General features: G+C 37.5%; 1 protein-coding gene across 3 annotated transcripts in view; it reads left to right on the forward strand.

Moving 5' to 3' along the window:
* Positions 1-26,821, forward strand: part of kcnn1a (potassium intermediate/small conductance calcium-activated channel, subfamily N, member 1a) — a 74,876-nt gene that overhangs the window by 25,845 nt on the left and 22,210 nt on the right. For all 3 annotated transcript variants that reach the window (XM_072363937.1, XM_072363938.1, XM_072363939.1), the window contains exons 2-4: positions 4,687-5,160; positions 11,569-11,664; positions 15,951-16,369. In XM_072363937.1, coding sequence (XP_072220038.1) covers positions 4,687-5,160; positions 11,569-11,664; positions 15,951-16,369 — 989 coding nt within the window. The remainder of the gene's footprint in view (positions 1-4,686; positions 5,161-11,568; positions 11,665-15,950; positions 16,370-26,821) is intronic.

Genomic DNA, 26,821 nt, shown 5'->3' on the forward strand with positions numbered 1-26,821 from the left:
ATTTTGGCCTGTTGGAGCTTTAGTGATGATAGATGCAGAACAATCTGCATAACCAGGCATGACTATGCCTATGTACAAGCAGAATTAGATAGCTATATATATATATATATAGTTGCACATTATGCCAGATATGTGAAGTCAGTGCGAGAATAATACTTTGGACATTAGCGTCCCTCTCATTTCCTTGAACTCTTGAGCCTTATTCAGACAGGTTTAACTTATCTCAGAGAGGAAGAGAAGCAAACAGAAATTCCTGTGGAGACAGGCCACAAAGATAATAAGAATCAGCTCAAAGAGGCTAACCTTTTCTGCTATGGTAAAAGGATTAAATCTAAATTGGGATGTTATTTCTCAGACATATGATGTTCCAACAAGATTATACATTAAACATACATTTCCACCCTCTTCAGCACACAGACAGCTGTGATTAAGTATTTTCCTTTGCATGTGACTCTGTAGCCGCTGGTTTTCCTCTGTCTCAACCACTGCTGAGTAATGATCCACATGCTGGTCAGGGATGGACGAAGGAGCCTTGATGCCTGCTGGCCTGTCACAGAAATGTGACAGGGCGCAGGGACAAACTGGAGAGTGCAGCCTGCAGCTCTCAATCACTCCAGGGCTGGCAGAGACACCTATAGGGAGCTGTCTTCCTTCCCTTTCATTTATCTGTCTCTTTTCATCCTATCTTTAATGTTTCCTCCATCTCTAGATCTCTAGCCCATTTTGTTGCTTTTCATTTTTTAAATTTTGCAATCATTCTTTTGACCTTGTCAGCACAGTATGCACACACACAGACCATGTGTCCATTTCCCCCCCATGCTTGTTTCATTGCTTCATGCAGTGTGCATCACTATTTGACCTAAACCAGAGCATGGCTGAGTTAATACGCTCATCTACACACCCTTCCAAATGCATACACATAATTAGCAGATTTGCAAACAAACTTACAAACAGAGATAATTAATATTATAATGCATGACACACCATTTTCAATATTTCAAGCCTCCAATACTACTACCCAGTGGGCCTTATTGCGTTAAAGAAAGAGGATTGGTGTTAGATTTTAGCTGAGTGGTGAGTGAGACAGATAGACAGACAGAGAGTGAAGTAAGGCTGTATTGCCTTCATTTAAGTTGTTCTGCACCGAAGCTTTTCAATTTGATTATGAGTTTCCATTTCATAGAGTCTTGATACTGCATACTATTCAGAATGAAATTGAGCCATTGGTTGGCTGGACAGGCAGTCTCTCTGTGTCTCTTCTCTAAGGGCATTACAGGATGACGAGGGCTCATGCCCATGCCCTTTTGCCACACTGCTTACTGTCTGGTTGCAGGGAACAGAGGCTGGGTGTCTGGGCAAGGGGAGAGTGTTGCTTGAGTGCTTTGTGGTTTTAGAAGGTGATGTGAGGACTCCTGCTGTGAAGTCTGTGAAGGACTCTGGCAAGACAGAATATACCCCAAGTTTGAATGAATTATTTTGCAACTTCTGTTTTATTTCTTTTCATCCCACCTCTGTCACTATATTTTCCACAACTGCAAAATTGTTCACTGGTGATTAGAAATATAGAAACATATAAATTCACCCAGACTAATTGATAGGATAGTTGCCTGAATTCGGCTAAGTCCTGACCTGGTTCAATGACGAATGGTCACCAGAAACAGGTAACCATAGCTGAGCATTCCCTATCAGTCCTGTTCATTACATTATTGGAGCTACTCCTCCTTAGATGTTCTCCTTTTACGTCTCAGGCTTCTGTATTGTACCAACACTGTCACAACACAGCCATGTTACTCTGATATATTGCCATGTAATTGGACATTGGAAACCAAATTAGGGACACATTTTGAGTCTCAATTTTCAGTGTTCAGTTGGGTTTATCATTTGGATCTGACACCAGCAAGAATGCTCTTTCTCTAGGCCAAGCTCATCTAAGATGGACTGATGTTTACTAGAAAAGTGTTGTGTGGGCTAACAAATACATTTGTAAGCATTTTGCATACATGGACGCGGCATCCTCCAGGAACCATCCAGCACATTTCAAAATCCAGTCCATATGCCCTGGCTAACCTGCACATCCGTGAAGGCACCATTAATGCAGAATGATATTAACAGGTTTGGGGCCAACATACACTGTCAACCAGGCATTGTAGTTTTTAGAGAAATTTTTCTTATTTCAGCAACACAATGCTGAAAAAAATGGTATTTATGTCTCGAGGTCAATCTTGTCATCAGGATCCATATTTCCACATCCAACATCTCAGAATGTTCAGAGCAGTACATCAGAGGTATTTACCTCACAAGCTAAAAGCAGCATATTATCCTTTGAAAATGAGTGACATCATTTTGTGACTCTCACATAATGATATTTTGTAATTGCCACAACTGTTTCAAATGAGGAAGCTATTCTCAAACTGTCTTTTCAATATTAACAAAAACAATAACCAAGGCAAACTAAAATAACTGAATATATAGAAATGCAAATAAGTTGAATATTAATAGTGTTAACTGTAAAATCAGTTACAAGACACATTATTCTAGACAGCATCTGTGGGAAATCAAATTAGCTCTGATTAGCATATTCACTGTTCTAATTTTACCCTCTTACAAAGAACAATATTGACCATTATAGCCATATCAGCATCTATTTCTGCAGTCTTTCCTGTCATTCAAACCCAAAGTTCACTCACTTCACAGACTTCAAAAGTGTAGAGAGGTTCTAATGGCACAGATTAAAAAGCAATTTAATACAGAAAAGAGGATTAGAAACACTATGAGCTGCGCTAATCCTTAACCTTTACTCTTGTTCTCATGCGCCACAATATGCGGAAGACGATAGCATCACAGGACTAGAGTTAGTAAATTTCCATTAGGGCTGCCCTTCTGTATTCCCACCAGCACATTTAAAGGTATTAGGCATGCTTTGTCAAGGCTAATAAAAAAGGGCTATCACACACCCCCGACATGTTTCAGAAAAGGCACTGTTCCATGTGAAGTTTTCATAGCCCATTATGATAATCTGCCCAAGTCTCTGAAGAGCTGGGGATAGACAAGGAGATAGATGCTTCTGGGCTGACCGCTCTACAGCCTCTGCATGGATAGAGCATTTTCTGTTAGTGTTGGTGGAGCAGAAACTCCTCTCAAACACTCAGAAATGACTCAATGAAAGATGTGTTTCATAGCACTGGGTAAGACAGGTCACATAAAAGCTAAAGAATTAAAAGGGGTTGAGTGTATTTTCTCCAGTTTAATTGAAATCTAAAATATGCATTCATACACAATAATTCTCTGATTCAGCTTTATATAGTATTTCACACATTATCCTTTTCAGCCTTTGTTCTCCAACTGTAATAACTGAAAGTTCGACTAAGGTCCATATGTTTTTCCTCTCTTTTTTGGGCAGCCAACTGCTCTTTTCTGTTGGAAAGAGGGTTATGGCAAGCATTAATCATTCATATCTAAATTTGTGCAGCGCAAAAATTCAATTCCCTGCACTTTGTAGGGTTCACCATTGGTTATATAGTTTTATTTATACATCTGACTTCATTCATTATTTATTTGTTTTTGAGAGCTCAATTTTTTAAGCCTTTTCTTTTGGTGGAAAAATTGGTACACATCCAACATACTGCTTCGCTACAAAAAAACTAAAAAACATTCTGTGTTAGAATCTCTCGATTTAAGTTAACTTGAACAATGGGACTTTTAAACAAGAACTTTTACTGCTTTGATCCATAGTACAGCATGAGCTACTTAGCACTAAGAAGGAATGGTAGCAGCAACAAGTCCTCTAAACGAAACAACCAATTAGGATGTATGTTCAACCTCTTCAATATGACCCATAGCACCGTCCTCTAAACTGCTGATCGCACAAGCAGGAAAGAAAGGAATACCAATTATATGAGTGTTTTAACATTTATGTGAATTTCATATTCAAGTGTTTCCTTTAAAAATCCACATTTGAACCATTTACTTTTATGGGACTTGTGCTCAAGGCTAACACATGATAGCTGTTTTTTCCCTTCAGACTTATGTTAGATTAATTACATGACAAGAGTTTACTAAAAACATTTGTCTTACTTCCTTGCTGGGTTTATATAAAATCATTACTCTGGTCGAGTTTGAAAAGAATCATGGTTTAGTTTTATGAATGCCATTTTGCTGGTCACCGTGGTGACAGGTGGCAACGATATGTTATGATGAAACTTTGTCACTTCCTGATAGGTTTTTAGATAGAAACATCACTCGATTAGCATTAGAAATCAAAAGTACTTGATTAGTGTTAAAACATCTTGGTAAGGGCTCAATTGAAGCTACCATTTTCTTAATAGAGCCAATGCTTATACCACATTTACATGCAGTTGCTTTCATGAACAACAGAGGTTGCGTAGTCCCCATATTTTTCAACCTTATAACCAGTTATAAGTTGCTTTGGACTGCATGAACAAATGACATATGTTCTGGAGGAGGATAGCCTCATCCATTCTATTAGGAGACATGAAGGAGAGCTGCATTTTAGCAGGACTTGTATTCCTCAAAGTGCATTTCTGCCTGTGCCAAAGTTTGAGAGACAGTGAATGATCCTGCATCATTTTCCTATTTACAGTCTAAACCTTCTTCCTCACACTGTCAGTTTTTACATCCTTTTTGTTGTGATTTTAGTTTACATATTGCATTCTTTCCTGTTCACAGGCCACTACTGAGCAGAAGAAGCTGAGCCATGCTGGATCCAAGCCCTCCCTCTCTGAGAGCAGTGGCCGACTCCCTCAGATAGCCATGAACACCTGCAAGTCTAATGGCGGAGTGGTGAGACCACTAGTGGGCAGCCTGGCATCCTCGTCGCGCCGCAACCTCGCGGAGCTCGACTCAGAGACACAACCCTTGCAGACACTGCACAGCTCTGGCCTGGAGGTGGTCGTGTCCAAGGGCAACAGTGGCGAAGATCCCAGTAAGGCGTCCAACGAGAGCTTGGTCAGGGAGGGCAGCGGTCGAGGTGAAGGTAGAGCTCCCCAGAAGAAGAACAGGGACATTGGCTACAAGCTTGGACACCGGAGGGCATTGTTTGAGAAGCGGAAGCGGCTTAGCGATTACGCACTCATCTTTGGGATGTTTGGGATTGTTGTCATGGTGACAGAAACTGAACTGTCATGGGGGGTTTACACTAAGGTAAGTTATGCATGTGTATGATGCATGAGTTGGAGCACTTTGTGCTTAACTGCTGTTGTTAATCTTTGAGTTGTGTGGAGTTGGCAGTTCAGATTTATGTAGAGTGATTATGAACACTGATGTGTATTTTCTAACAAAGCGATAAGGAAATTTGCTGTCATGTAATCTGCACAATGATTAATTTTCTATGTTAAAACTTTGATTTATGTGATAATTTAGTGACTGTATTTAGGCTATTAGGGGAGAAGGCGATGCAGCAAGCTCTAGACACAAATGGGACTCTTGAGCATGAACATTAGCAAGGAAGTTGGGTTTCAGGGTAAATATAGCTGGATCACAACTTCTTGACTTCTGTATTCCCCACCTCTACTTGTCTGGGTTGCATTTAAAAAGAAATGTCTTTCAGTGAGCTTAGAGCAGCTTCTTCGACCATATTTTCTGGCAAGTTGACACTGGAGCATAATGCAGTATATGAAGTTCAAATAGGAATGAGTAAATATTGAACAAGACGTGATGATAAATTCAGCTGCACGGTGGCGTGGTGGTTAGCACCGTTGCCTCATAGCGAGAGGGTTCCAGGTTTGATCCCCACCTGGGACCTTTCTGTGTGGAGTTTGTGTGTCCTCCCCGTGTATGCATGGGTACTCTGGCTTCCTCCCACCATCCAATTGGTGTAAATCTCTGTGTGGCCCTGTGATGAACTGGCGACCTGTTCCCCTATCCCAGGGTTCTGATGACTGCTGGGATAGGCTCCAGCCACGACACAATCGACAGATTAAGTGTGTATAGAAAATGGATGAATGGATAACACATGTTCATCAACTAAATTCAATTTAACGCTTGTGCAGCAACATAGAATAGATTCCTATATATAATGAAAGAGAGTTCCTGGATCAGACACACTGGCTAAAGAAGCATATTGCTGCAATTTGGAAGTAGCGGTGATGGGAGTGTCAGGTCTTGAAAATGTGCTGACTTATAAACACAGACAAAACCAGTTGATGTCAACCAGGAACAGAGCAAATTAGCTTTGAATCTCAAACACACAGATGTGTTGATAATCAGGTGCTTGAAACTGTCCAATGATACAGGCACAGCCAAGTTTAAATCAATATCAATGCTATTATTTTTTTCTTTTTCTTATATAGTTAAGGCTTAGACAGGACACATAAGTGATAAAGAGTCTTTTATTAAAGCTTAACGTATGTCCACATTAAAAGAACAAGTAAAACATTTTTGAATTACCTAACCGACAGCCTCCTGGCATATCTGGAACATGTAACATGTAATATGCCAGTGCATCAAGGTAAATGGGTAATGTTTTATTCCTCTGCACTTAGCGACAATGGATATAAATGCATAATATAAATGTGAATGTGGATGATGACATCCCAGGTTCAGAACTGTGTGTTCTGAACAAAAAAAGCTGTTTAACACAGTGAATAAGTGCACAAGAAGGGACGCAGAAGTGACATAGAAGGCAACGAGCTAACTTGTCATCTTCTCCAAAATGAGTTAAACAGTTATTACATTACTGAAAAACACAAAGCAAACTATATTTTCCTTTTTTTTTTTTTTAATCTACTAGTTCCACCAGCTTCCCTTATTGCATGACTTATGTACTACTGCCTAATTCTTTACTGGTGAGCTGCGTCTTCTTTTGCAGGCATGCATTGTATGTCCTGGATGGCAGTTGGAATTTGTCTTCGCAGTGTATTTATGTGTTCTTTTGTTCACCCAGATGTTGGTAACAGGTGGAGGCCCAGCAGGAGATCTCATGTCAACACTAGTCTTCATGTCGATTTGGTGTATGACCTTAGACCTGTTTTTTTTTTTCTAAATATAAATAATAGTGCAACCACACTGAGTTGGAATAGAAATGGTTAGTAAATCATTCTACCCTATTTATTTAAATACTCTCTGCTCCTGAATTTTACACTCTTAAAGGGAAGCTCCCATAAATACATATGCAACCCTGTTGCACAAAAATCAATGTATCCATGCCTTTCAGGTGCTGAATTATCACTGCACCTCTATAGCAACAGTAACTTTGTAATGCCAAAACAGGTGCAAAGCAACAGAAAATCAGCCCCTCATTACTGTTTAAAATTGGCAACATACACTGTCCTTGTGCAGTTGAATTGTATAGAGCCTTCTTTGTTGGAGAGTGATAAATATTTCCTACAGTCTTCACAACCATCCTGAAAGTCTCATGTCTCTACCAGACACTGTCAGAGTAGTTAGTAATTTCATAAAACAGTGTAGCTGGGCAGTATTCCTATGGTATATTCATATAGTTCAAGATGTGTTTTATTGCTTCATGAAATCTGGATACTTTCACTGGGAGTCCTTTTTAAAGTTTACCATTATGATGAAAACATCAAATCAACTTTTTCCAAGACATGACGTTACCTTCTCTGCACAGCTCTCCTATTGCATGTTTGTTTCTCAAATGTCACTGCTTCCAATTACATATGATTTTCAGCACAAGTACCAGAGATGTGCATATTAACAGAATGAGGCAAATTACTGCACATGGAGTGGAAACTTTTTATGGTCTAATTAAAATTAAATTAGCTTTTGTTTCATTTGAGAGGGATTCAGGCTGAAACAAACTCCTTCAGGTTAGATCGGGAGTATAACTAGATCTCAGTGTCTGTCCTGTCCAGTCTAGTTTCTATCCATTTCCAATATGTTGCTCATTTAACCATTTCAATTGATAGAGCATGCAATCTTTGGTCTAGTAAACCTAGTCTCTCCTTTCTATTTGGATCAAACAAATTGTTTAATCTAATCCTGGCTTACCTTTCCTTCGCATAGCAACTGTTTAACAACTGTATGTTGCAATGCTTCTATGGAAATAATTAAGTATAATTGGCAACATTATATTGTCATAGCTATAATTTTCATTATATACATTTAAAAGTTTAATCTTTTTCCACTGCTAACTTGTTCTTGATCACTCCTTGCTGACCTTGTTTCTTGGCTGTTTGATACTGACTAGAACTGTATAACCAAAATAAGGTGAAAATAAAATATAACTGTTAGTTACAATATTTCTAAAATTTCATTACTGGAAGTTACCCACTCCATGCCACGAGAAGTATTATATTAGGACAAGGAACCTCCAATCTCATAAACCAATATTTTGTTCACAATAAAACAGAAAAAATTCACAAAATAGTAGCTTATCTTGAATTTTATGGCAGCAACACATCTAAAAAAAATTTTTTTTTAAGTTTATAGAAAAGTATAGAAACTAAAATACAACAGGTGAGTAACATGATTGGGTACAAAAAGGGAACCTTAGAGAGATAGAGACTCCTGGAAGTGAAGATGGGCAGGGGTTAAGCATTATGCAAAATACTGTGTTGTCAAATTGTAAAGCAAATTTAGAATAATGTTCCTCAATTTTGCATTGAGAAACATTATTTTGAGATTCAGACAACTTTGAATCCTCCATTATCTACAGTACACAATATTATCTAAAGATGAAAAAATATCAGAAAACATCTTTGTGCAACTTGTATGTCTGGAAAAGGCACCATTCAATTAAATTCAATTCAGTTTTATTTCTATAGCACCAAATTACAACAAATGTCATCTCAAAGCACTTCAATTCAAGTCAATTGGAATTCAATTCACTGTAATCATAATCCAATTAAATCCAATTAATTCATTTCAAAATAATCTAATTCATTCATATAGAGCCAATTAAAAAAAATAATATCCTAGCTAAGGAAACCAACAGATTGCACCGAAACTTGTCTTCAGTCCAATCTCCCGTCCTGAGCCTGTGGCAACTGTGGAAAGGAACGACTCCCTTTAACAGGAAGAAACCTCTGGCAGAACCAGAACCAGGAAGGGTGGCCATCCGCCTCGACCAGCTGGGGTTTGAGAAGACAGAAAAGAGGGAGAAAAACACCATAACACCATTCAAAGGATATCTGTTGGAACAGGGAAACACAAGTTAATAACCACAATAATGTCACATGTACAAAATATCATTTGAGAACTGAAATCCATACTGAAAGGTATATACAAGTTTTAGAAAAAATACTCCCACCCAGATGATGTCTTTTTAAGGGAGGAACTTGCATATTTTAGCAAGACAATACTGCACTGCATACTACATCCATTACATGTCTTTGAAAAGTCCAGGGAATGGGCTGGTCTGCCTGCAGCTTAAACATTTCACCAGCTAAAGAGATTACAAAATACAACAAAGAAGACAGAATTGTTAAGCAGGTAGAATCCGAAATCAGACAAGACTACATTCCTCTCCCTAACATCTGCCAACAGATCTCCTCAGTTCTAAAATGCTTATGGACTGTCGTTAAATGGAAAGGGAATGCTACAGAGCAGTAAAAAAACTTTTTGGTTACATTTTACTGCCACCAAATACAGGATTAGCAAATATTTTTCATGAAATAGTAAAATGTTTCTCTTAACATTTGCTATGCTTTTTTATGTTTTATTCTGAATAAAATATTGGTTTATGAGATTTGCAAATCATTGCATTCTGTTTTTATTTACATTTATCACAGCATAATCTTTTTTTGAGCTGGGTTTGTATCTTGCATTGCTAACAATTACAGTGTTGTAACATTGGGCTGATTTTCATAATAGTGGTGTTAAAAATGTTGTTTTGATACTGAAGTTTGACAGTTTTTGTATTGCCCTGATGGACCTAATCTGTGCATTTTTCTTTGTGCCAAACAATTTTGCTTGTTAGAAGAATCTGATTTATCGCAAAGCTATGATGTTTTCCTGACTCTCACAAAGTAGTTCTTCATACCAAATTAGACCAAATGTCTAATCCTAACCAAGCAACAGATAAAAGAGGAACTAAGCAGTATCTGAGGAAAAAGAGAGAACATTTCAAGCTAAAGTATATATATATAGAAGGTACTTGGTCAGAAAGGAGTCAAATTGGGATTTTTATTTGCACAACTCTTCAATCAAACTCATCTGACCTCCAAATGCTGACTACTTCCTCAAAATACCTGTCATTATGCTTCTTTGTAGTTTTTTAAATAAATGAGAACAAGAAGAAGAAAGATTAAGTTTCTGGAAATTTTGTGATAAATCTCAAATGTTGGGAAAACATAACCTCTTGGTATAATCTGAAAAAAACTTTAATATTAACACAAAGTCCTTTGCAGATAATGGGCTGTAAAAAAAGGTAACTGTGTTTGTGTCTCTATGCAAGTCAGTGAGATAATCTAGATAATCTAATTATAAGATTTATGGGGTTTTAGGATACTTAGTATTCGTTGTGACTGTTACTGAGAGGGATTCAGTCTATTCATCAAGCTGACCTCGGATGAAATGCCTTCCTGTCTCTGAGTGTCATTGTACCCCTACCCCATTAATGCTATGGAAGGTCCATTTTCAATCTGGCATAATATCAGATCAGAGAGTACACACTTGATGCTCTGCAAAGTTTTGTGTGCTCAGAAGGAGGGAAACATGTAAAGTGGCAGTGAGCACTGGGATTGAAAAATCTTTGAACTTCTGGCAGGTGGATTAATTGGTTTACTCAATGTTATTTCACCAGGGACTCCACAAAACAATTTCTGAATGTCTGGAGAACATGTCACTGAACTGAGGGGCAAAGCAATCTAGTTTAAAGCTAAAAATACATTCTGTAATATGGACCACCAAAGGACAGAATAATACTAAGCAGCTCTGACTGTTGTCCCACTCACAATTACACACAGTATTTCTACTTGTCGTCTTATATTTTGTTGCTGGTGTTGTTATCATAATAACAACCCTATTATCATTAGTCTGCTGCAGAGAAGCTTTTTTTACACCGTGGCTGTTAATTTCATTCATGGGTTGGCTTTTTACCCACGTAGAGGGGAGGTTTGAGAAGTTCATGTTCTCCTTTCCAAGATCTATGGTCTCTGTGTACATGTGTACACTCATAAATAGCACAGCTGCACTAGCATCCAGTCTATTTATCACCGCCAGTGCTCAATGTGGTGCCCCTGCACTAATGCAAGCCTTAGCTTTATGACTTTCCACATTTACGTGAAAAATCTCCCCATTTGTGTTGGGGTTTGATGAATAGGTAGTTTTGATGGTGGGGAACAGTATCCAGATATTATCAGGCTGCAGTGTCTTTATGTGTAAAATCTTGTGTATGTTTGCCATGTAAAGTTTTTTTTTCAAAAATATTTTTGCTTTTCATTCATTCTTTTGAACTCTATACATGATTAAATAGTGAGTTACAAATAATAGACTCCCTTGTTACTTTAGGTTTACCTTTTTTGTCCAGTAACACTATGTCACTATAACTACAACTGCCAATGATGGTACAGAAAGTATACTATACATAAAATCTAAACTGTGTTGATCTATTCCTAATATCCTCTTTCATGTTCTTTTTTCTCATCACAGGAATCTTCATACTCATTTGCACTGAAATGCCTTATCAGCCTTTCCACTGTTATATTGCTTGGTCTTATAATAATGTACCATGCCCGGGAAATCCAGGTGAGTCTATTGAAAAAAACATTAACTTTATATCATTCATTCATACTACACAATCAATAGGTTTTAAGATCAGTACTGTGAGACAATAAGGAGGAAAATAATTTCTGATATGTCATCTAAGATCATACAAAATCATTTGTAAACATCAATGAAAATGTCAAAATGTTACTTAATTTTATCTGTGGTAAAAAGTCACCAGTGTGACAAACTGATCTGCAGTTCAGATGGAAGTCTCCAGTTTTGCAGCTGAGCTTTCAATAATCACCAAAGCAATCTACCAAAAGCAACGCAAATTGACTTCAAGTCGCAAACAAGCAGATGTGTTGATAATCAGGAGACTGTAACTGACGTTTGATTTTAGTTTTAAGAATAACTAATTAGATTACAGTATTAATGCCACAGAAGGCAACTAGAGTTTTTGCATTACCGAATATGAACACTACTTTGCAGTTCCTTGTGCACTTTGGTTATCATGTCAGAGAAAAGAATGTAGTGATTGTCTGCTGCATAACTTATCGATTATAACCTGACACTCTTCAGATCAATTACAGGAATTATGTTTTCAAACTAACATCAAAGCAAGCATGTTGGGCAGAATGCATATAACTCAACAAGTTCATTAATTTCCCTCAAAGTAACAGCTTTAGCTGTGGAAAGCTAGCTTTCGAGGCTGTAGCATCAGGTTGTCGAGCTGTACTTAGCATACAGGTGCTTTGTCATATCTGTAGAACGGCTTTTAGCTGCTGACAGACACAATGGGCATTACATGGTGATGTTGTTCGCTATTGTTTCACCCACAAATTCTAAATAATGAAAAATTCCCATGTAAACATTATTGTCTCTGTCATCTTGCTATCTGAGTGAGCTATACACTACTATAGACCAATGTGTGCAGGACTAGCCTCTGCTAAGGGAGCAGCAGAGACACAAATTACATCAGAGATTTACTTTCGAACTTCATTTATTTTCCATTTGTTTTGTGGAAACACAATGCACAGGCAGGTAAAAGGTCAAGTTGACAAAGTAGCTAATGACTGATTACCAGAATTATGAAATTGGCATGTTACATTACTTGTTACTACTAATTTAATGTAAGTGTTAGAAGACTTTACGCTTCTGTTTGACTGCATTTCAAAATTGTTATTGCTTTTCTATGGTTCAGTATTTGACAGCACACATAGGTGAGAAGGAGTCAAACAGTCAAAGTCATTGGTCATTCAGCCAAATAACAATCAAACTTACCAGCTGCCAACTGAAATATATATATAAACAGCTAATGCAGGAAGTGAGAGCATGTGAACTTAAACCCATTGGTGCCTTGTTTCCTCTTAGTCATGGGATAAATTTATTCTGTTGAACTCAGCGACAAGAGGTGAAAATATAGACAATGCCATGCTAGCTACACTAGTGGTGGTGTGTAGTGTAAAACAAAAATAAATTAAAAAAAAGAAGAAATTAAATAAAGTGGAAATGAAAATCCACGAAAAGCTTTGTTGCTTCAGGTAATGCACGACTCCCTCTAATTAGAGCTTCCAGGTCATCTTAGTGTCTAGTAAATTAAGACTAATGGGGTTTGGTAATCCGTTCAGGCATTCCAAATACATTTACACAAACGGATAATCTCTTCCTTTTACACACTCTCTCATCCCACCAGTGTAGCTCAAAACCTGAACTTGATCTTTGCAGCAACTATCACAGCCATGTCAAGCACAAAAGTTGAGACAAGCTTTTTTCTGCAGTAAATAATGTTGCAATCAGCAGTAAATTACATGTGTAAACCTTAGTAAATAACTCAACCATCTAAAAAATGCAAACCATCTAAATTCTCCCATAACCAAATGTTGGTTCTGAATGGAAACACCCAAAGATACATATGCAACAGGGCAAGGCGCTAAACCTATCAGTTTAAACTCCAAACAGGGTTTAGAACGAGTACAAAGTTAGGGCAAATCTTTCTCACAGTATTTAGATAGATGCTTCATGTTACAGAAGAAGGATGCACAAAAGGATTCTACACACGTAGATAAAAATGTTTAACTAGAACTGATGATACAGTAATCAAAGGCCTACAAAGGAAACTGTTAACTAAACGTCTATATTTACTGAAAAAAACAGACTGAAAATGTTCTTACATGTAATGATATTTAAAACAACTCATCAAATTTAATTTGCATGCTTCTCTACAGTTTGCAAAACACTTGTTGCATTTTACATTCCTCTTAGTCAATCGTGAGGCAAAGTCAAGTTTCCCAGTTACTGATTGGATGGGAAAACAAGTATTGAGAATGCTGTTAGTGTGTCTCAGAGTACAGAGCAATTCAATGGTTTTGCTGGTTTGCCTTCTTTCTGTGGAAGGACAATGTCTAGACTTCTGTAGTAGATTTGCTGGTGTACTTGGGATCATTATCCTGTTTCATTACCAAATATCAGCTAAGTTATAGCAGTGGAACAAATAGCCTAACATTTTCCTTCAAAACTCTTCACAAGCCAAAATAATCATCCCTCCACATACAAGTATCACATACATCCCCAACATTTGTATAATGAAGCAGAAATGCATGCAGGAATGTAAAAACTAAGACAGGGAAATGTGAAAAGAAAACTTGCGTTAATGAGCTCGGGGAAATAGAGGGAAAATGCAAAGACGAGATAATGGAGTAAACGCATTTTAACTTTCTCCAAATGTGGTGCTGTATATGATGGCCAAACATCTCCACTTTGGTCTCATCTTTTTAGAGGACATTGCACCAGGAGTCTTGCGGTATGTTCCTGTATGCATTTCTGCATATTTATACAATATTGGGGGAAGCCTTTCATGAGTGAACTGTTTAACAGCAAAGCAACAGAGAATAAAAAACAGGGAAGGCTAACAGCGTTAGCAGCTAGCTTAACTTTCAGTCACATCAATGGCCTAAATGTAGTCAGCCGTGTAGAGTAGCTTTTTCAGTCACTGGGAGAAGACCAAGTGTCCAGTTTGTTAAATTGTTAAAAAGTTATCTGTATCATTGTTTTGGTACTGTAAGGCCTGTTTGGAAACTTCTCGTTTCAGGTGCAATCTTTTAGAATGTGATCTTTGCAGCCTGATAATAAGCCAATGGGTAATAAACTAAGCCCATGACTAACTCTATAAGACCATCCCCAACATTTGCATAATGAAGCAGAAATGCATGCAGGACTGTAAAAACTAAGACAGGTAAATGTGAAAAGAAAACTTGCGTTAATGAGCTCGGGGAAATTGAGGGAAAATGCAAAGACGAGATAATGGAGTAAAAATGAATAAAAGTACATATAAAAATATGTGTTGTGAAATTAAAATAGAATTAAGAAATAATTCATTTAGAGGGAATAAATAAATCAATACAATGTACAGGAAATTAATACAGAAATAAATACAGGAATGAAAAATAAACAAATAAAGAAATAAATAAAAACATTCCAATTAAGAAAGAATAAAATTGTAACTTAAATGACAATTCAGATTAAAACAAAATAATTTATTTATTTAACTTCTATACAGTTACTATTGCAAAAATTCATTTTACTTAACTTGACTTAATTTTAGCGGCATTTATCATAAATAAACATATTTATTTAGCCATTTGTATATTGTATTTATTTTGGTTTATGACAGTTTCAGTTCTCTATATATGGAGCAACTCTGTTAGGTCAGTATAAATGAGCACAGGCAAACAGACTCTCATAGCACAGTTAAGAAGGTTAAGTTTTGCTGTCCCCTAAGAGCTGCCTTAGTTCTGAGAGAATCAAAGACAGATTTCTTTACGCATGTTGACATTGTTAAACTTGATTTTCTAAAATGCTTCATTTCTTTTCACCTGCTGAATTATATGTTTGTTTGTTCTTGTCTATGAAGCATACCATGGAAAAATATGATAAATCCCCAGAGAGTGGGTCTAATTTGCCTGCCAAAGACACACAGCTGAATAAAATGGTCTCAACTTAAAAAAGGGTGCAAGCACTTGTTTTTGAGTTTCCTATTACATGTCAAATAAAAGTAAAACTTAAGTATCAACTTACAAAATGTTGTAAGTTTTTACTTCTCCTTCAAGAAAAAAAAATGTTTTATTTCCTTTCTGTGCGTTAACTGTACTACCATGAAGAAAGAAGTTCTTATAACTGCAAATTCAAATTCAACAAAATTGCCCTATAAATTAGCATGCCAGAAACGTACACTTTTAAGTACAGGCTGTATTATGTAGTATTACCAAAATAAGGTGCATATGGAGTTAAATACCACATTTAACCAAATGTCCTTGTTTTTTCCTCAGCTGTTTATGGTTGACAATGGTGCAGACGATTGGAGGATAGCCATGACATATGAGCGAATCTTCTTCATCGTGCTGGAGCTTCTGGTGTGTGCCATTCACCCCATCCCCGGCCAGTATGTCTTCACATGGACGGCACGGCTGGCATTTACCTACACTCCATCCGTGGCGGACGCTGATGTGGACATCATCCTCTCTATTCCCATGTTCCTGAGACTCTACCTGATTGGCAGGGTCATGTTACTCCACAGCAAGCTGTTCACGGACGCTTCATCTCGCAGTATTGGCGCTCTCAACAAGATCAACTTCAACACACGCTTTGTCATGAAGACCCTCATGACCATCTGTCCAGGAACAGTTTTGCTGGTGTTCAGTATATCCTCCTGGATCATTGCCGCATGGACTGTGCGTGTCTGTGAGAGGTAAAACACAGGGTTGTAAATAATGGATGTTGCTGCGTACAAACTGAGAAACAAAATGGCTGATGCACAGTTGTGTTGCTTTGTCTTTTACTAGACACCTTTTTTCCTGTCACTTTTGTGTCTGTTATGTCCCATGCTTCTCAGTGTTACCTTGTTTTCTGTTGCTCACATGCAGTTTTCCACAGAAATGTATGAAGTCATTAGCATAGGTTACATGTAAATCATGTTCACATGTTTGTAAGAAGGTATTCACTGATTCACCCACGTACTGTACTATACCACTGCCTGAGTGTTTAAAAACACCCTGACAGTCGTTTTATTAGTTCAGGAATTGCTCCACGACTTCTTTGGTTTTATCGCTATTTTAGACAGCTTGTCCATAATTCATGAGAGTCTAATTGTTAGTTTGCTGAATGGTTTGTTTTGGTAATGCAGGCAGCCCCAGGATCCCCTAACCAGTTTTCTCCCCAAAACAGTGCATAGGGGTTTGCCTCAAAGGGGCAGCAATGTTGCTCACAGAAAGTGAAAGGGGCAGGGGTAAATGAAAATCCTTCTTTACCTTTTTCGTCTCGTATTTGCATAGGAAATTAGACATTAATGTCAGCTTTGATGTTGCAAAGTCCTTTTTTTGGTTACTGGTCAGTTGAGTAGGGCTGGTGGAGAGTGGGTGATCTATCACAGATGAACTTGTCAGACCCATGCTGTGCTACCTTGTAGAAATATTAGATCAGAGGAATGCTTTTACTTTCAGCGATGTTTAGATTCTTTCTGCAGCTCATCTTTTCCTGCTTTAACTAAGTACGCCCACACTTCCCTAATCTATCATACTCATAATCATACCTAATCAACTATCCTCTTGTTAATCTGTCACTAACCACCCCCTTCAGACATTTTATTACTTTACTGTGACCCTTAGCCCCACCTGCTGCTGGATTTAAAACTCAACTGGCTTTTGACATCAGCTCCTTTGGAACACAGCAGGAAAGAAAGACGTTACAGGTGTCACAAACACAATGGCGAGTTTGAATAATACTACGGTAATGATGCTTCTTCAAGCTCATAGCCATTACAGCACATTTTGTGTGTTTAATCATATATATTTCTTATGTCTAGCCTTTTATTGGTTTTATATTAAGATAAAACTAAAACTTTACTTGGTCAATCAGCAGTCGCAATTTTAAAGCAAATACCCAAGTATTTGTTGAATTTTTATGATAGATATTTTTCTATGGTATTCCACACAGATGTTGACTGTGTGGAGTGCTTGGATGAGTCATGATCATGTATTGAAGAATGCTCCTTTACCAACTTTGTGGCTTTTCTTTCCACACAAGTACTAAATGAATAATGTTGCAATGTTTTGAACAAACAATTTCTGTGTAGGATAGTCCTTGCCTGCCCCTCCCTGCTTTAAAGCATAAAGAGGGACTCTTTGAATCATTGCATTACATAATGATCATACAGGCACACTGCTGCTAATTCAATGAACAAGGGGTTAAATGACAGCTGGTAAGGACATGGATGTGAGTGAGAGAGAGGAAAGTTAAGGTATTCTGTTGCCTCTGATCAAATAAAGTGAACTGAAAATATAAGCATATGCAATAAGCTCAAGGAAAAGTACCAAAACTACCCTAAATCAATGAAAATTTGGCCAACTAGCATTTTGATTTTGAACTGTCCTGGTGCAGCCCTAAATAATTACCATAATTTGTTTTTTGGTACCTCTTTATTCAAGTCAGTAATTCCATGTGATTTACAGGTTAATAGAAAAAGACTACAAAAATAATATCTCACACAAAGGCTGGGTGATATATCTATTTTGTTTTTTTCAAATATCAATATTTTTGCATTTAAGATCAACTGAGACAATACTGTTGAGACAGCCTGATTTTTCAATAGATAACATGTTTCCTCTGTAAAGCTGTTAGTGTTTGTGTCTTTCTTCTCACTAACCTCACAGCCCTGTGCCACTCTTTCTCTGTGTTTGGTGGCAAATCAGGCAAGTTGCATATTTGCTCAAAGCTCCACTTCACTGTGGTGAACTTAGTAAAGATGTCGCTAGATTTTTCATTTTTAAATGAGAGCACCCATTGACAAAGTGAGTTGAAAAAGTATGAAAGTTATGAAAGTGAAAAGTTTGCTCCAACTATCCTTTCCTTGCTGTCAGTCAGCAACAGCAGAACATGGCTCTGAGCTGTGTACTAGAAACAGATGTCTCTCCGAGGGATCATCGTTATTGAAATATTGCAAAATCGTTGTCTACGGTGATTTTTGTCAGACGATGTTGCAGTCAAAAAATCAGTCGCTGTCACTTAACAAGTAGCCTAAATCAGGCACATTTTCAGAGTATTTTATACTCTTATACTCTGATACAAGCAAAGTTTTGCATGAAAAAATTCTACTTAATTAAAGTGCATAAGTATTAACAGAACAAAAGTAAAAGCACAACTTTTGTCCTCAGACATTATATCATTAATGCATCTGTTTGTCAGAACCATGTTACTGTTGTATTTACAGTAGCTGAAACTAGTTTTAATTTTAACGTTTTATATACCTCAACATCAGATAAATCTAAGGGATTGTGAGATGATTGAGAACACTTACTTGAAAGGAAATTGAAATTTAAAAAGTAAAATCAGAATGGATTGTATCGTTCAGCCCTACCTGGCACTACACACACCAAACTCTTTGCACTGTATCTGGGGTCAGTTTGGAAATAGCATCAACAGATGATTAAGCAAGACGTCCAAAGTTTCTCTGGATAGTTATATAGAAAGTAGACTGGCTCGGACACAGAAAAAAATCACGCATTCTCATCATCCGTTGATTTCATTTTCAGGATAAGATGGGCAGAACTGTGTATGTAAGACTTTGAGTGTTATTACGAATGGGTGCAAGCATGCACATTTGGGTTCGTGTGTGGGTGCATGTGTGCGTGTGTTTGTATAATGTTTTGTTGTACTTTCTATTTCCCCACTATGCTGCTCCATAGGGATACCATGTGAGTCCTCTTTCTCTAGCCATGGAAAAACCAACTTATCATTTTTTCACCGAGCTGGCGCCACTGCTGCCCTGAGTGGGATGGGAGGGTGAGAGTGGTAGTGGGGAGAAGGCGCAGCCCTTCCAAAACTAACAAACATTCCCAAATTCAAAGGAGAATCAGGTAGGCCCACTAGTTGACATTAAAGTGGCACCGCACCTCTGCTAAGAAAATACATTTTTGGTGACTATTTGAGACCAATGGTGTGAACAGCACTTTGAAGCAAGCGTCTCTTTGCTATCTGTTGTGTTGGAACATGGAGGAAGATGAGGAAATTTGTGCTAAAATGGAGCTTCTCTTTCAAATCACCTTCATAATACTGCTAGAGGGCAACTTGTCTTCTCATTTCCTCTCTTTCTCTCTTTATGAAATTGTATTAGATTCATATTGCACAAAAAGTATTTTTAGGATCAACTGCCTAGATTTTTCAGGAGCTTAAGGCTTCTTGTTCTTTGTGTTCACACATTGTCATCTCATTGTCTCCCTTCACAAATTTGATTGTAGTGTTGTAATGGCTTTCCAAAGAGTTTTTTTGCTTCCTCTTAAAAGATTTTTCTATAGTGGTAATATAGCGTATTTTGTTGCCAAAAGATGGTTCTAGAGCTCAGTTATAAAGACATGCTGCAGAGTAGTTGTGGTCATTTTGGTGTCGGGTACTAATTAGCACACCAACATTTTGTTACAGAGTTAAAAGTTCGGTAGGTAAAAAATTTCTACACACTTAAATTGAGGCGCCTTAAAAACAGAAGACTGTTCCGTGTTGAATGCAGTGTCTTCATTATCTGTTTGCATTGATGAACTGATTATCTTCCCCCTTTCCTCCCTTTCTGTAGTAAATATGGAAACAGCATGGATGTTTTCATGTTTACTTCTCAATCTCATCATATCAAGTAAAAAAAAGGTAGAAAAAGAGGCGCTTGTTTCCCAAAGTGTGTCACTTGTATCCTTTGTTAAATGGCTATTACACTGTCACACTGGCCATTCTCCTGACCCAATCAAAGGGCAGTACGGTGTGAGATTGGACGAACACGGAGTCTACCTGGGAAACGCCTAGATGGGGGGAATGAAAGACACACACTGATGGGACTAAGAGGGATGGAAGGGTAGAGGGAGCACTGAGATGAGAGGAATGCTAGTGTCACAGTAGATAGATTTAACGCTGTTCATGGCCCCTTTTCCCTACTTCCCTAATACAGTTCATCTTCAGAGCTAACCTACCTCAGCTAAGCTCCTTAACTAAGCTCTTTTGGCTTCTACCTCACAACCAAACAGCTCCCTCTCTCTCTCTCATACTCTTGACTGATCCCTTGCAGATCTGCTAGTGCACCCATCTATCGTGGCATGCTCTGCGGTTTCTCATCTCTCTCCACTACTGATCCCTGTCCCTTTGCCTCTCCTTATCCATAGCAAGCAGGCGTTATACAGCCCAAACTGTTACACACTTGCATGCTTGCCTTGCCTGCCTTTCTGGTTTCTCACTACTTTTTCTCTTTAACTGTTATCTAATTCTCTTCTTCTCCTGTTCTTACTCTGTTATCTGAAACAAAATACTATATTTCCAGGCCATGTGAGAAAGCTGTTTCTCCCATCTCTTCTCTGGTAAACGTCTGTAGGATTTGTCAAAGAGAAGTTTTCAGAAAGTTTAACTGACTTTCCCTCAATGCACAGCACCAGCTCATCAGACTTGAGTTACTTGTCAGATACACTTACACCCAATGCCTGACTTCCGTATTGTGTCAATGCCACAAGATACAAACACCTAAGAGCAGGATAATCAGAGAAACACACACCAGTGCAACTTGATTTGTCTCACACCAACCAAAGGTTGACATAAAATATTCAGGTGCAAGTGAAACAAGTGTAACCACACATGCATGTCTGTACAGACCCAAATAACCTAATTTACAGTGATAACAAACTAATTGAATTTATGTAATGTTATCCTGTAATGTGGATTATGACAGAAAATGCTTTTAAGATTTAACTGGTGAAACTTTGGTTTGAGAATTGTCTGTCTTTTAATGCCAGCTAATTTGATTGATAAAAAACAGCAAACCTATTATTAAAACATTCAAACATGTGTGACGCTAAGACTGAACCTCACAAAATGAAATGCATGTACATTAAAGTGCTGTATTCTCTTTCTGGGTAAATGTTCAGATCACCAAGGACTGTAGATTTCCTGCAGTTTCATGACTTGATCATAAAATGTCTCTTTAAAAACATTCTCATTTTGAGAGGACATCCATGCACATCCCTGCCACTTTAATGTTTATTTGAAGTGCATATGTGTAATGTGAGTGAACTATACTAAGAACAAATACACATTCATTGTGCCTGTTCTTGTCCAAATATGTGCAACTGAGTATAATTGGGCCCTTGTTGTTTACTTTGGCACAGAAACTCTGTTGCAGCAACCATTGACCTGTAGGTTTGCTATGAGCATTTTCAACATACAGTTTGAAAAAAGTGTTCTGAAAAAATATTTGGTGCTGCTGTGCTTCTGTAGTCTATGTTTACTAACCCTCTTGCACAGCAAGTTTTCTGAACTAATCTCACTTCGGAGAATCAGTTAACTCTATTGACTCATCATCCATCTAATGATCCATTTTCTATACCCGCTTTAACCAAGTCAAGGTTGTAGGGGTCCTCGAGCCTATCCCAACTAACTTCGGGCGAGAGGTAGGGTACGTGCTGGACAGGTTATCAGTCCATCACCTGGTCTTATACAACTTATTATATGACTAATCATGTCATATGATAAAAAAAACACTTATAAGACGCAATCAGGAATCAAAGTAGTGCTTGATCTTGCTATTACAAAGACCAAACCCTAACCCTAACCCCAAACAGGTATTTGTGAAGCATAAAGAGTAAGTAAAAGAAAAAAGCAAACAACAAATTAAGAATGGAACAGAATGGACAAATAAAAATGAAGGGAGTAAAGAGTTTCTTTTTCGTGGTCCTAAAATGTAATCCAAGACTGGGTACCTACTAATATGCTAATAATATGCAACAATAAAATGCATAGATGTTGTAACATAACAATCAGCTGCTTTGTCAGATAAAAGTCACATGTGAATATCAATGTTATTAACCAACAAACAGCCTTATTAAGATTAAGATTACTTTATTGTCATGTAGTCACACAAAATTTCTCCTCCGCATTTTGTCCATCCAGGTTGGCACCTGTTGAACACACACATGCGCAGGGTCACACCCTCATGGAGACAGATGCCATATACACTGGAGCGGTGTGTTTTCCTTAAGGCTGAACTAGTTGTAACTGAGAGCAAGTGCCACCTTAAAACCAGATTCGATTCAATGTTGTGGGTGGAGACACAACATGTTAGATTAAAGGCTGAATGCAAAGGAAGACTGGGAACAAAAGATGAATGCCCACGTGCACAGAATAGGCAGTGCAGTTGGAGTGGTGGTGTTTCAACGGTTTTGTATGCCTGAAGGTTGCGCAAAAACTGAGCAAATCTTTTAATTGGGAAATTGCGGCTGCAGTTGAGGATTACCACAATGTGATGCTGGGTTTTTTGGTGGTACCTCCAGCTAGTATATTGAAACATATGTAATAGCGTACTCTATCTGTTAATTCCAGAGAATTAAAAAATGCACTCCATATGTTATGATTAAGGCCCTTGTGAATGGTTCCTCTTCTCTGGTGGCTTTGTTGAATAAGCAAGAATTAACAAAAGGGTTTTATTAAATCATTGTCGTGTCATTGACTGAACATTCCACAGAAGTGAAAAAACAGTTGGTCTCTATCTCTCTTCTCACATGTTTCAAAGCACTGCACATAACTGCATCCTCTTAATTGGCTGACCATAACACATTACGTTTAGTTCTTTATTAACATACAGCCTTATTGCCATTGGAACAATGAAGTATCTTTTCTGCTATAACAAGAATAGTGTAGTGCTTTTTGCATGAATAATTCATGCAACAGACACTTAATGTAAAGCTTATATCCCATAGCAGCAACACAGCAAGACTGAATTGTCTTTGTTTTGTCTTGATTACCTTAAGCCTGGTTAAGAGACACACTTTTGGCACTGCCATTCTGATGTGTTTGATTTTCAAAAGAAGGGTCACTGTGACATTGAGCCCATGAACTGCTCAAGTGTTCATTGAACAGAGATGAACTCAGGCTCAAAGCCAAGAGATGAAGAGAGCTGTAGATTTTACTTTCTGCCCTCTGCCTTTTTTATTATAGACGTTTTACCAATCTTTTGTAGCACGTTAGCTTTGTTAGCTTTTTTAGCGAAAAAATTACAAAAATAGATCATAGTTGCATATACTACAAAATGTAGAATTCTTCAAGAGTATACAGACAAACATTTGTATTTTGGTGGTAGAAACAACTTATTTGTCTATGACAAATACAACTTTGTGTGACTTTCCAATCAGTTACCCATTATTTTTACAAGTTCCCTCTTATGCTGCTGCTGTTGCCTGCTTGCCTACTTTGCTGATTGGCTGTGCTGTAAAGACGCTGTTGGATTTGCAGTTTTTCAATTAGGTCATCAATATTTTGAGTTAAATCTGCTCATGTTTATTGCAACTACTAGTAGCTGACCAGTGGAGAAAAGAAACAGAGTGCTGCAGTTATCCAATCAGATTCTTCATGTGTTTTTCTCATATACAGTATATATTTTTGAAGACCGTAGTAACCATTATAAATACACTTAATACCTCGAACAGTTTTCTTCTTTGGAAACAGACTGGCCTTGACATTTATGCATATTGAAGCAGTTTCACAGATTTCATTCCTGTGAGGTGGTTCAGTTAAAGAGATAACAAGTGAAAATCACACCTAAACAACACTCACTGAAAAGTGTTGAGACAGAAGCTATTTACACAATGTTACATTCATAGTATTTGAAATTATTGCACCTACAAAGACTTTCCTTTTGTTCATAAATAGTTTTGTTCTTAAACGAACAAACAAACAAAAAACAGCTTGTGTGTGAGTGTGTGTGTGTGTGTGTGTGTGTGTGTGTGTGTGTGTGTGTGTGTGTGTGTGTGTAAGAGAGAGAGACAGAAAGTGTGTGAGTGCGCATGTTGGTAAAGGAATATATGTACCGTAGCTCATTCATATTTGATCCATTATTACTGTAATTTTCACTCAGAGGATATATATTCAGCTTTGGTCACACAACCAGTCTTATTTAACATGAGGTCATCTACAGACATTGATAATTAAAAGATTAAATGACTGGAATTGTTCATAATTACACAAAAAACAGAAAATGTCCCTCTTTTGGTTGCAGGACTGAGTGGACTACTTGATACATTGATATTAATTTGAGCATATTGTTGAAGCTACCATCATTCTAATAGTATTTATTTTCTATTGTTGTTGTCCTGTTTTGTTACAAAGACTAAACTATGTAGATCATTCTATATTTTCTCCCTGAGCCCACCACAGAGCAGAACTTCTTGTGCTTATTTTTATATATTATTACGTTATACGGCACTGGATAGATTAGATCATTTTTTAAACATATGAGTGAATAATCCATTAATAAAGCATTCATTGTGAGTGTCAGGAAGACTTTAACACTGGGGGATAAACTCTATGCTCTTCACATTGTAAATAGCTTGTCCTGGTATAGGTTGAAAGTGGTGCCAGCTCTTCTCCATGCTACTCCAAAAATTAACACAGTATATTGAGAGCTTCAAAACTGTAACACTATTAACAAACCCCCTATGTAGCCTCTGTCCATACCCATGCTGCTGCTTATGGCTATTTTTCAGAGAAGAGAATCATTGAAATATGTGATATGAAAGTATACAGCCACATCCACCTTTAAAGCTGGTAATAAAAAATTGGAAGCAATATAACTTCATCATGTTGACAAGCATATTTATGGATTTTATTTACAACAGAGAGAAAACCAATGTAGTAGTTTGTTCACAATACTCATTTCTGCCTGCCTTGAAGACGTGACTCGCCTTGATGACAAGATGAATAAAGTTAACAAACTAGTAGCTTTTAATTACAATATTTAGCCAGATGATCAAGTTTAGCCCCCTGGCAGCTATCAAAGGGCAGATGGTGATGTCTTGGGATGCAGGTAAAAGAGACAGGGGTGTCAAATTCAGTGAGCTTTTTCCATTGTTAGTCATTCAATCCCAAACTCACTTGTCCACACTTGCCCAAGAAGATGGGACAATACCCATCTACATGGTAAAACTTCTGTATTTGTCAGAGGCTTTTTTCATCAAAATGGACCCTAGGTTTTCCTATCACACCCCTGCTCTCAATATACTGGCTTTGAAGCATGCAGGATGCAGACATCTTTATTCCTGCATGGTACTGTACAGACTGCTTCTCTGCATGTCATTTGAAAAGCTTGAATCTCACAAACCCACACCACACAATTCTATGGGACAAAAATGCTTTTGGTAATTTTTCCCCCTGACTTTGAGCATGAATATAAAAATGAGGAGTGGTAGTTTTAAAACTGCAGATGGCATGATAACATCATTTAAAGTCTCCGATAACAATGCATTGTCTTGGAGGAGAAAGTAGAGTTGGCATTCCTTTAAAACCAGAAAAAAAGTGGCCCCATGCTCGCCACTCTGTACTTGTGCACTGATTTTATTGACTGGTTATTTATCTATTCTCTTATTGATCTATTGATGAATTCATTTATTTGACATTTAGAAATTCATGATTTCAGAATTCATAATTTTTAAGAGAGAATATGAACAAAACACCAAAAATTTTAACTAAATCTAAATTGTCTATATGTTTGGGGTGTTAGTTTTGCTAATTTTTTGTGCTTGATATTTCAATACTTGATTTTAAGTTAAAAAATTAATTGTTCTTTGACCTCCTCCTAGACAGCTCATTGGTTATAATCTGGCAAAGTGAATGTGAGTGGGAAGATGTAGCAGATTTTCCTCTTTTTTGGACTTTTGTCTTGCTCCAGAAGGTATTGGTATGTCATTCTCAGTCTAGCTCTCTACAGTTTTTTTTCTTTTTTTAATGGAATCTCTCTTTTGTTTTTTTCTTTTTGCATAGACTTTGATAGTCTTTGGGTTGAAATTTCAAGCATGGTTGTCAGCTATGTTTGAACAAGCAAACAAGTTTGAAGTGATGAGTTGCTTTGCCAAACTCTTTTTTTCAGAGCAGCATATTGTCTGGTGGAAAATTTGCTGCAAACTGTGACCAATAAGCCAACTGTTAGTTTGGATGTATTGACAGATTTTCAAGGGTTGCATTTTTGAAAATGAGTTTCACCTGTGGCTCTCTTGCCAGTCACGCATTACAACATGTCTGTTTTCATTGTCATTTAAAAAAAATACTTTCTAAAAATGTCTGTCCACTTGTGATCTCTGATTCATGTCCCCTCCCATTGTTGTTACTTTTCTTTACTGACAGACGTTAAACA

The sequence above is a fragment of the Leuresthes tenuis genome, unplaced genomic scaffold, assembly GCF_036924035.1.
Source record: "Leuresthes tenuis unplaced genomic scaffold, fLeuTen1.0.hap1 SCAF_14, whole genome shotgun sequence".
In the NCBI taxonomy this organism is placed as follows: Eukaryota; Metazoa; Chordata; class Actinopteri; order Atheriniformes; family Atherinopsidae; genus Leuresthes; species Leuresthes tenuis.